At 44.7% G+C, this 12,240-nt stretch overlaps 1 protein-coding gene across 1 annotated transcript in view; it reads right to left on the bottom strand.

Annotated features, from left to right (window-relative positions):
* CHM (CHM Rab escort protein) overlaps nt 1-12,240 on the bottom strand; it is a 757,130-nt gene that overhangs the window by 487,696 nt on the left and 257,194 nt on the right. The window contains exons 5-6 of the mRNA XM_085607803.1: nt 11,801-12,149; nt 9,034-9,150 (exon numbers count right to left, since the gene is read on the bottom strand). Coding sequence (XP_085463929.1) covers nt 9,034-9,150; nt 11,801-12,149 — 466 coding nt within the window. The remainder of the gene's footprint in view (nt 1-9,033; nt 9,151-11,800; nt 12,150-12,240) is intronic.

Genomic DNA, 12,240 nt, shown 5'->3' with positions numbered 1-12,240 from the left:
ATGAGAGGAAGGGGTGGAAAGGCGTACACAAATGCCCCTGACCAGTCGATCAAAAGGGCATTCCCCTTCGATCCTGGCCAGTAGTACCTTGAGGCGAAGTCTCTGCATTTTGTGTTTTCTTCGTCCGCTAACAAGTCGATATCTGGATGGCCCCAAGCCTGGAAAATGTCTTCGACAACCTCGCTGTTCAGAACTTAGTCCTGCTGGTCCTTGAAGTGCCTGCTGAGGGCACCTGCTTGAGAGTTTTGCTCTCCCGGCAGGTGAACCGCTCTGATGGAAAGATTCCTTGCCAGGAGCCAGTGCCACAGGGTTTGAGCCTCCAAAGAATGTCCTCCAGCGAGTTCCCCCTTCTTGTTCAGGTAGTACATGGTGGTGGTATTGTCCGTCTGTACTAGGATGGAACTCGTCTAAATCAAAGGGAGAAAAAATTTGAGAGCCAGATGAACGGCTCTTAGCTCCAACATGTCAATGTGGTACAATCACCCTTTTGAGGACCATAGGCCTTGAGTCTGCAGAGGACCCATGTGAGCCCCCCAGCCTTGGAGGGTTGCGTCTGTGATCAGAGTCTGATACGGAGGAGTGTGATGGAACAGAACCCCTACCCTCAGGTTGTCCCTCTTCATCCACCACGCAATGGATGCTCTGGCTGCGTGTGATAGACGGATTCTGTCTTCCCTGCGAGATGTCCTTTGATCCCATTTGTACTCCAGATCCTGCTGTGAAGGACGCATTCTCAACCTGGCATTGGGAACCAGAAAGATGCAGGATGCCATCGACACTAACAGGGAGGCGATCTGACGCACTGAAGACAGATTGCTGCTTAAAATCTGTCTGCCTTTCTGTGTGATGGATTATTGTCTCTCCTCCGAAGGAAACACTTTTCCTAGCTCTGAGTCTAGCATAGCCCCCAGGTAGTGGACTCTCTGTGTGGGCTGCTGTGTCGACTTCTCGAAGTTCACATGGAGGCCCAGATGTTGACAAAGACCTAGGCACTGCCGGAAATGGTTCCTCACGCTCTGAGGGGAGGGGCCTTTCAGCTGCCAATCGTCCGGGTAAGGATAGACGAAGATGCCTCTGCGTCTCAGAGCAGCTGCCACTCCCGCCATGCAGTTCGTGAACACTCGAGGAGCTTATTTCAGTCTGAAGGGCAGCACTTTGAATTGATAGTGGGACGAGCCGACTATGAATCGTAGGTATTGCCGGTGATGCTGACTTATCGGGATGTAAAAGTAGGCATCTTGTAGGTGCAGCAAACACATCCAATCCCCTTGCCGGAGATGAGGATATATTTGATGGAGAGCCAAAGTTTGATGGACCTGTTGAGTGCTCGTAGATCCAGAATGGGCCTGTATTTTGATTTTTTTCTTTACCAAGAAATATCTTGAATAAACTCCACGACCTCTTTGTGATTTTGGCACCTTCTCTAAGGCTGACTTGCAGAGAAGGATTGCCACTTCCCTTTGCAGCATGTTGATCTGGTGGCACGATGATGGCACCGGAGGGATCTAGGGAGGAAGACGTCAAAAACGTAGAGAGTACCCACTGGTCCTTCGTGATAGCTCGCCACTCTTGCAGATGATTCGCAACACTTCCCCCCAACTGGAGTGGTGGACTGTGATGGGGGAAGTGGGCACTCATTGCTTGGCTGGAGCCTTCGTAGAGGTAGACGACTGGTGGTTTGCTCCTCTTCCCCTGGAGGATCGACGGCCTTGATACTGGGATTTCTGTTTGCCCTGCTGGTTTTGGTGCTTTTGCCAATGAGGGGTTTGAACCCTCTGTTGGAAGGAGCGTCGATCATTAGTGCGGTAGCAGCGACAAAACTTGTTTTTCTTCTCCAGCCCCACCGCTTTCAGGGTATCCAGCTCAGTCTTCATCCGTGCCATTTTCTCATCAGTGTGAGTACCGAATAAAGATGAGCCGGAGAATGTAATTTTGAGTCTCCGGGACTGCGCTTCTGGCTTCAGTGCTGTGAGGTGAAGCCAGGATGATCTTCTGGCGCAAATCCCGAGGGTGTAGGAATGGGCTGAAAGTGTAGCCCCATCCACTGCAGCACTGATTACTTGGTTCACCACCAAGCTGCCCTCCTGTAATATCTCTTTGAAGTCCTTACGGTCTTCCTTGGGTAATTTTTCCGTGAAGCGCAGGAGAGAGTCCCACAGAGATTTATTGTAGTGCCCCAAGAGCGCCGATACACTGGAGACCTTGAGCATGGATGCAGACGTGCCACACACTTTTCTCCCCCATGAATCCTGCGTCTTGCTCTCCTTATCTGGTGGTACTGTAGACGATGAGGCCACTAAGTGGGTCTTCCTAGCCGCAGCTATAATCACAGAGTCCGGTGGTGGATCGGTCTTTAGGAAGAAAGGGTATCCCTCCAGTGGGCTATATTTCTTTAGAATTCTCGCCGGTGCGGTTTTGAGAGTTGCCGGTGTGACGAAGATATCCATAACCGGCTTAAGGAGTCCCAGTACCAATGGAAGTAACGGTCGAGAAGTTGTCTTCTGGTTTAAGGTTTCAAAAATTACTGACGAAGTGTTCTGCTGAGTTGGCATAGGAATGTTCAGCTTGCTAGCACCCCTGGAAAGTACGTCTTGGAACTTGCTAACAACGTCCACCGGAGAGATCCTCAACAGACAAAGACAGCAAAAGCCTCGTAACGATCTACGGGTCCACACGTCTCGACCTAGAAGGAAGACTATAGATTCTATCGACATCTGCTTTCTGAACTATTAAGTGGCATTACTACCTAGGAAAGGAGTTGATCTTGATCATATGTCTTCCATCTTTGCGGATAAGAAAACATTTTTTCTTACCACTTCTCCCCATGTCTTTGTCTGTTGAGTATTCATGATTATGTACATTTAATTGTGTTTTTTAAATTTTTTTAATTTTGTGGTGTATGAATTTGTTATTGTATAAAGCTATATGATTCGTTTTTAATAAAATACATTGATCTTTTGCATATGAATACTGGATTAAGTTCTATTTTTGGTGTCTTGTTCTGGTGACATAATGTGTGTGAGTCTATAGAAATTTAGTGTGCCAAGAAGGGGAACTTTGCTCTTGACTAGTGTCTTTTGGTGCTCTGCCCCTTTTTGTGGTACGGAGCCCCTCTCTTCGCTTTTTTGAGTTGAAAATCTCACCAAACCAGCAGAAAATGTAACTGTGCAACTTCCATGTGTTCAGAAGCAATAGCCATAAGTTTAGAATCTGTCTATTGTTTCTCCGCAGGAGATTGTGACATTTCTGTGGAGGAATGGGTGGAGCCGAGAGTCGAAGATATCTGTGAAACTAAGTTGGGCCAATGAGGATCAGCCATCTTTCTTTCTTGGCTTTGCTGAGAACATCCAGGATGAGGGAGTGAGGAGTAAAGACATACGAAAACTCTTGTACCATGAGATAGAACATCCATCCCCTCTTGATGCCCCAGACATGGGGTTTCTTGTTGGCTAGGGTATGAACCTAAGCCAGGCAGAACCCACCACTCTAGCAAGGATAAGCAAGTTACACACCAAAGATAACCTGTGCTCACCCTCTGGTAGCTTGGTGCAGAGCAGTCAGGCTTTTCCTCAGATGCAATGTGTAAAGTATTTGTGCAATACGTATTACAGTGCAGCAGTGAAAACAACACTAAGACTCCACACCAGTTTAGAAAATTAGTGAACCTTTATCTGGATAAAAAAAGACCAAAATGACAAAAATCCAGTTAATATCTCATGCAATGTTCACTTGTCAAAAAGAGATTGCCGACAATTATAGGGATTCTAGAATCCAGTGCTCTTCTATCAAGGTAATTATGGTATTTGTGTGAGATCACTGTGAGAAGCGCAGTTTAGCAAGTTGGAACCACTCGGATTCCAAGTAAGCGAAAAAAAAGACTCTGTCCTGAAGTACTGAGGGGATCCAGGCTAGCAGCGCTAGCTTGTAAAGAAGTGTTTTTAACCATCACGTTGTTTCAGAAATAAACAGGTAAAAGCTCCCAGCGATGTTGTGTCAGTTCAAGTTTTGAGCCCTTCTGTGCTTTTTTCTTGGGGCGTTACGGTAATGTTTACACCAGCCCATCCGCTTCGGAAAGGAGGAGACCGGAATGCAAAAGAAAATGCTTTGGGGGTAGAGCATGGCGACCAAAAATAGGATGGCAAGGTCTCCGAGCCACTAGTGTGCCAGTGCGAGGATTCTCACACAGGCAGTGTACAAATAAGTTTTGCTGCCTACAAGTGTATTAAAGGGATCGCGCGGGTCCTGGTATTCACGGTACCTTGATGTAGCTCTTTGCTGATGTGAGGCATACTAGCAGTGCTAGTGAGTGTGCTGAAACAGAACCAGGGAATTCCAATACTTCCCATGAAAGAAGCCGGTCGCCAGCCAGCCGTTCCTGAGGTCAGGGGTCCTCACAAACAGACCAGCGTCAGCATCAGGGGTGGCAACAGGGAACACAATATGGGGCTCTTGGTCCCAACAGTGGTGCTTTTCCTGTTGGCAGTGGGACCCAGACCTCTCAGAGAACCGGAGGCAAGTCAGCAAGTCCTTGAAGTTCTCGGGGTAATTTGATGAAGTGGGCAGCATCCTTAATTCCTCACTGCAGAGGAAGCAGTCAGCAGGCCAACTCAGCAAAGCACAGTGCAACGTGGCAGTCCCTCCGGGCAACACAGCAATCAACTCCTAGCAGGTCAACACAGCACAGCAGTGGCAAAGTGACAGTCCCTCCTGGCAGCACAGCTCATCTTAATTGCAGAGTCTCCTCAGGATCCCAAAGTGAACTACTTTGGGGGTGTCAGAGGTCCAGTACTTATACCAAAATGTGTCTTTGAAGTGAGGAGACAACAAAATAAGCCTTTGATTCTCACAAGGTCCCTGCCCATCCTTCCATGTCTCCAGGCACACTACAGGGGAGTATGCAGCTCTTTGTGTGGGGACAAGCACAGCCCTATCTATTCAGGGACAGGTGTCAGCCCCTCCCTCCTAATCTACCTCAGGAAGGCCCATCAGCCTGGCGATGGGCCATCAGGATGCAAATGTCACACCCTAGTCCCTTTGTGTGACTATCTATAGGGAATGCACAAACCCCAGCTGTCACCCTAACTCAGACATGTATTAAGACACAGGCAGAGGCACAGAATGATTAAAGTAGGAAAATGCAAAGTTTCTAAAAGTGCCATTTTCAGATTTGTAATTTAAAAAACATCTTTACTAAAAGATGTGTTTTTAAATTGCGAGTCCATCTACACCAAATTCCAATTTTCCATCTGCTCCCAATAGGAAGTTACACTTAAAAAATGTTTTAAGACAATCCCCATTTAACCTATGGGCGATATAGGCCTTGCAGTAGTGAAAACAAATGTAGCAGTTTTTCACTACCAGGACATGCCCTACCTTTAGAGTACCGCACCCTCCTTTTGGGGTTGCCTAGGGCCTTCCTTAGGGGTGACTTACATGTACTAAAAGGGAAGGTTTGGGCCTGGCAAGTAGGTTAACTTGCCAGGTTGAAATTGCAGTTTAACACTGCACCCGCAGGTTCTGCAATGACAGTAGCACTTTAAACATGGCTCAGGCTTGAGTGGGTAGCACAATCTGTGCTGAAGGCCCACTAGTAGCATTTAATTTACAGGCCATGGGCACACATAGTGCACTTTACTAGGGACGTACAAGTACAGTAAATATGGCATTTATGGATAAGCCAAAGTTACCATGTTTAGAGCACAGAGCATATGCACTTAAGCACTGGTTAGCAGTGGCAAAGTGGTCAAAATCTGAAAGTCAACACAAAGAGGGTCGGCAAAATAGGAGAAGGAAGGCAAAAACAATTGGGGATAGCCCTACTGAAAGGGCTAGATCCAACAGGTTGTCCAATTACCCCCTGCTTCTAGCTCCTCAAAGCAGGCAATCTACTCCAGTCCTCCACCAATGCATCCTTTGTCAATGACAAAATTAAGTATGTGTGGTTGAAAGTGATATTTGGTCACTTCAACCACCAAATTCAAACTGCTTGATACTAGTTCATTCTTGGATTGGATTGTCAAAGCATAAGGTTACTTGGTGCAACTAGACACCCAGTTAGCAGATATCCGTGGTGCTGACCTGAACCCAAAGGAATAACCTTGAATCAATAATGGCAACCCAACTACTGCAAACCCCAGAAATTTGCAGATCTAGTAAAGCCATTAACTCCTTTTCCTGCAGCTGTTTCTCTTGTTAAGCTGCTGAAGGTCCAGAAGAGAACATCACTCTTCTGATTTGAGCCTTACCAGGAAGAACCTAGAAAAGAATCCTTTCATTGCTGGGACCGTGGAATATATTCCAGGGCCTATTAGTGAAGCATTAGCAATATCTCTACTTGCAAAACCACCAGATGGTTACACTTTGTGGTGGCGTCTGTTGTGCTTTCTGAATAAAGTTCAAGTTGTAACAGTATTTCACCAAGTGGAAAACCAACCTTTCTATTATGTCTTACCATTGTGCATAAAAAACATAAATCCTGCCAACTACATGACCCCATGGAATAAGCAGTGGAAATAAGGTAGCCAGGGCCAGCAAGGAGTCATTGACAGCATGATGAGTCCAGTTGTTTCTTCTGTCTGGGGGATTTCTTCCTGGATAAATGTTTAGGATGTCTGATGAGGAATGATGGTGAGTTGTCCAAGGCTCTTTTGCCTGTCTATGGACCATGCCTGATATTGATGCCTGCATGATCCTTGCGCTCTCTTTCCAAATATGACCGATCAGCGGGATCGCCTTCACTGATTTTCTGGTAGCTTCTTTAAAGCCGCAAAGGAAACAATCGGTTTAAAATACCGTCACTGATATGTTGGATTGCTTTGATACCCTTTCCACTAATGAATGAAATGGAGCACTATCTCCTGGAGGCAAGTCAGCATGCACTTTTTGCTAGACCGACAGTTATCCCAATCATCAGAAGCTCTAAGGTGTTCAAAGAGTTCTTCTTCCTTCTGAAAGTTCTCATTATCAAAAGACTTTATATCCACCTGCTGAACCTGCCTCAGTGGAGGTAACTTTTGTGGTGGAGATGGTTGTGGCTGGAGTATAGGCGCTGAAGGAGCAGGATAAGGTTGTTCTGGAGCTGACTGGGGAGGAAGCAATGGAACTTCCCCTTGAGGAGTATGATGGGGAAACCTTATATAATGGTCTTGCTTAACACGATGGAGATTAATATGGTTTACAGGAATCCTGACCATTGGTGTATCTTGAACGGAAGGGAACTCATAGTTTTCATCATTGGGTCCATTAAAATAAGGATGTCAATAACAAATCGAGTTTCTTCTTCCTCATAATATTCCTGCTCAGCTACTTCTTGCTGAGTGGTAATCATCATCATCGTTGTTGTACTCTTTACAGTTCACATGAAGTTGAGTACGCCCAATTGGCAGTTCCAATGGGCCTTTCATCCTGGATCTCACCTCTTTGTCTAGGAACTTCGAAGGCAGGTGATAAGGCACCAGGCTGGGTGAAGTGTCCTCAAGGAGAAAGGACTTCTTGGCCACAACCAGTAAAATAAAACAGCCTTCCTCTTAGGTGTCAATGAAAATGTTGGAAATTTAGTAAAATACGATGCTAAAAAGGTCTCAGAGTAGAGCTCTGAAGGATACTCCCTTCAACAAGATTTGCAGTAAAAATATGAAGTATGAAAGCCGTTCGGTTGAGTGGAGCTCAAAGCACTCTCACCTCTTTGACTGGAGTTGGGTATTTTCTAATGAGGTTATTGTGCAACTAATGTCACATAGCTTTTACGGTTTTCAATACTACTGAAAGATCATCAGGGAACTTTCAGCTCAATAACAGGGAATGATTCAAGAATCTGAATCTAGGAAGGATCCAGTGCTGGATAAACACTACTTCTTGCTTGCCTGGACTTCGCCTGAGTCTCTGGGTTTCAGAAATGTGTGGGGTTGATGGGTTTCCTTGGTTGCCTGCTAAGCTTATCCCAAATCAGGATGTTGGCCAACATCCCCCAAAATAAGTTTTTCACAGCAACTGTGACGCATTTACATTGTCATGTTTTGGAGTCTCTTCTGTACAAAGGTCCACCCACACTAGTGTGGTACTATTTTTATCAGGAGAAGAGTAAGAACACAGCAGTTTAAGAACACAGCAGTTTTGCCACTAGCTTTGACTGTTGAAGGGATTATTAATAAGAAAAAGTGTGGGTTCTACACAAGGCACACTATCCTGAATTCTCCTGCATCTCTTGTTTTGCAGAAATATCAGTAGAATGTAGGGTTACCATGGTGCTGCTGGGTCTGAATACTGCAGCAACCGTCTACCTCGCCCCCAAATGAATTGTCTTGGGCTTTTTGTACCAAACGTTTGACCCTTGCAGGACAGTTTAGGTAATTAGAACTAGTGCCGTCCAAGAAAACCACACCTCCATGGATTGCCCTGTGCTCCTAACCTTTTGTGATCAGTCTAGGGTTGGTAAGATTCCTATGCTGCCCACCAAAGATAGACCCAAATACTGCATCCATCTTCTCCTTAACCCCTTGAGTGCCCCGCCCTTTCCCCGCCCTGTGCCGGCCCTTTCATTAGCGGGCGGGGATCATGACGAGATAGTCTTGTCATGGGCACAGCGCAACCGCGGCCCATGACGAGGCCATCTCGTCATGGGCACTCAAGAGGTTAAAAAAATCTGTCACACTGTTTTTTAATATCATACTTATAAATCAACCTTCTAAGGGAAAGGGGTTGAAAGTTGAGCCTACAGAATAGATAGTTGTAATTAAAACCCATATTCCAACCACTTCGCCTGATCCCTCCTCAGGTTTACTACTAAATCCTATGTCCGTTCATGTTGGGATCTTGCGCCATCCAGGGGTAGATCTCTGTACAGAAAAGATAGGAAAGGCAAAGGTAGAGATCTCTGGCCAGAGTTTTGTGAATTGCATTTTGGAGCATGTAAAATAGTATTAATTTATGTACTGCAAAATTGCTTTGGTGACCAGGCCCTACAAAGCAAGGTACATTTTTAAATTGTTATCGATCAAACTACATAAAATAAAGTGCTTCAAAACACCAAAGTACCTGTTCCACTTTTTCTTCATGGAATGTAAGAATTCGGGTGACGTTTTTGAACTCCACATAACGGCTAACACTGGACTTGATGAGGAGGTCAATCAACGAGCCACGCGAGTAAAGAATCTGGAATTGACAAAAAACAAATCGAACAATTCAGTAATTAATGATTTTTAACACTATGAATTGACTAGTTAAAAAACCTCTGATTTATGTCACCAGATTACCAGGGTTGTAAATCAATTGCTGTCTAAACATTATAAGTCTTGAATGGGAATAATTTAAAAAACATGTTGTCAAGTACCAGCTTGCATTGTACTCCTAAACTGGAGTTTTTACGTCTTGAAACTGAAGTCATTAGCTCAGGAAAATTATAAAATAATACAGGAAAAATACAGAAGAAAGATCCATTACAGGTTCAAAAATGCATAAATATCGTATTAAAACACTTCTGTGCGAAAGCTCACTAAACTACTTATCTCTGCTACTGAAATCTGTATTGTCCCTAACCCCAAGCCAAATAAGGACCTGGTAAAACCAGCCAACCAAAGACCAATCTTCCTCTCTAATTCGGATGGCAAAATCTTCTTTAAAATCCCAACCTCGCCACACTGTGTCCTATTAACTCACTATCTTTTCCATTCCAACGTGGGCTTCTATATAACAGACTTTGGGCCTGATCACAAGTTTGGTGGTCCTACAGCGGATGCGGTCCTGCACCGTCCGCGTTAGGAACACCAAACCCGTGAAGCGACTGCCCGTCAGATCAGGAGTTAAATCCTGGTCTGGCGGGAGGTGTTGCTGCAGTCTGCAAGGCTCATAGAAGAGCCTATAATACAGACCTATGCAGTCAGACCACTGACTGTACCTTCCTGCACGTTGTGCATACATGCAACACCATGCAGGAAGTGGGTGTACCAATAGAGGGTGGCACTACATGTACCCCTCCGCATGCATCCCTTCGGTCCAAATCCAGCAAGGGGGCCTGTTGCCTTACTGTCACACTTTTCATGGCGGGATCACCACCATGAAAAGGGCGATGAAAATGCATCTTGAAATATGCTCAGCGGTGCCAGCAGTGTATTACAGCCGGTTGCAGACTGCCAGCCCAGCGGGATCCTTGATCCCGGCGGTGCCGGCAGTCTGACCGCCGCAGTCCAAATACTGCATCTGGTTCCGCAGTGTGGCAGTGGTAAAACCGCCACCAGGGAGCCGAACTTGTAATAATGCCCTTTGTGTGTACAACACATGACTGTGGTTCATACTGCCACTGTGAAAACATTCTTTCTTTTTTCGGCCTTGGCTTCTGTTACACAACGCTGTGGTCCGATGGGGATGAGTAGAGGAAAAGAACCTCTGTGTTGGACAAGATAGCCTGCTGGCTAGCATTTTGCAGATCAACAAGCAAAATCATGATGAAATCAAAGTGAGGGAAAGAGCAGTCACCCCAAAAGCCTGCATCCTCCACAAGGTGGTGGTAATATTTTTGCCCGACATCTCATGTTTCCGTAAAGCTATCAAAACACACTACTTAAGTCAACATGGATGCATATGGTGCTCAGTCTGAAGTTGAGTTCACAAGCCTGCACTTCTTTGTCTTTTCTTTCAGACAGTCCATCATTTCTTAGACAAGGTCTAGGATTGTGCTAGAAACATCTCAGGTTGAGGCATTTATGACAGAGAAAGGTGCTAGCAATGCATTGGTGGGTGCCAAGTGGATAACAGCAGCATAAGCCTCCGTGGCTTACAGGGAAAGAAAAGAAAAGCTTGACGCTGCATGGTTCACAATATGCAAGAGAGCGTCCAGGAGCCACGCAGAAAGAGGAACCAATAACAAAATAATCGTTGGCAATAAACCTTTGAAATTAGACTACTTTTTCAGGGTAGGATCTCCTAGGTAAGGAGATCTGTAGTGACCTGGGTAACTGCAAAAAAAAAAAAAAAAAAAAGATTTAGTTGCCGGTGAGTTTTCCATGCAGAACAGCATTCTGTTATACATCTTAAGAAAAGATGGAGCAAAAAGAGGAATAGAGATGTCAGTTCTTTTTCTTTTTATGCCTCTTTACTAAGGTGTGGGTGAATCCCTCTTCTGAGTCTTTTCTGACTGCGAGAGAAGAGCTGGGATCTATGGTCTATGCACTCAGCTGCCAGGAGTTTGGCTTTCTATTTTGGGTACATAAGGTGGCATACAAGCAGGCATTGGAGATATGCCTGAAATTGCAGTATTCATTGACAAAAAAGTCCCTAAAAAAGGTTATCTCCAAGAGTCTGAGGTGCACAGATAAATGGAAACAGCATCATGGCTGTCCAGTGTCACCTTTATGGAGCTATATCGTCATTAATGTGGAGTCTGACCAGCTCTGCAACCTGAGCCCCTCTGGTGCCAGACATTACTGTGATACAAATGTTTGCAATTCGGTCTGATGACTATGGGTATTTTAATAAGTAGGGAGTTTACAGGAAGAAATATGCAATAGGAATCTTAGTATTGTAAAGCCTTTAACTTGCAACTGTTACCAATTCAAAACTATTTCACTTGTGTTCTAAAATTCGAAAGAAAACAGTTTTCAGTGACCAGAAAATACATGCATAATCAAGCATTCATTTATAAGTTCTACATTTCAAACATTAATATCAAATAAGGACAACATAACATGACTGTTTATCTTCAATAAGTGAAAATATATAAGAATGATGACACATCTTGTGCAATAATGTACTAGTAAAGTCCTTCATAAAGCAAGGTTTATAAAATGGCTAGATGGCAAACTCTTACCGTTGATACTAGATCAATATTACATTTTCGTCCTTCTCTGATGATATCGGCATAAGTAATCTTTCTCACTGATTGTGGAAAAGGGGCTTCTGTTGTGGCCTCCACTAAATTCTCGCTGTTTTCACAGTTCAACGGTACTTCGTTGTTTGGTAAGGAAATGCTGTTGTTAACAGGAGTTTTTGAATCACTAGTTTGTTCCTCCTCCAGAGGCGTGTCTTGTTTTTCGGAATCACTGTCATTGTGGCCCTCCTTTAACGCGTTTTGGTCATCCTCATTGGCAGGTGAGTCTGAAACGACAGGATGCTTCTGCAGTGCACCTGCTTCTTCAACACTGTCTTCTGAACCCGGGCTGAAGAAGAAAATACAGAAGAAAAGGTTTCTTCAAATGAAATATGTTGTATTAACAAGATATTATTATACAATGAGTCAGCTATAATATC

This window comes from Triturus cristatus, chromosome 5_2, assembly GCF_964204655.1.
Source record: "Triturus cristatus chromosome 5_2, aTriCri1.1, whole genome shotgun sequence".
Lineage (NCBI taxonomy): Eukaryota > Metazoa > Chordata > Amphibia > Caudata > Salamandridae > Triturus > Triturus cristatus.
Note: the sequence above shows the minus strand (reverse complement) of the source record. Positions and strands in the feature narration are given on the sequence as shown.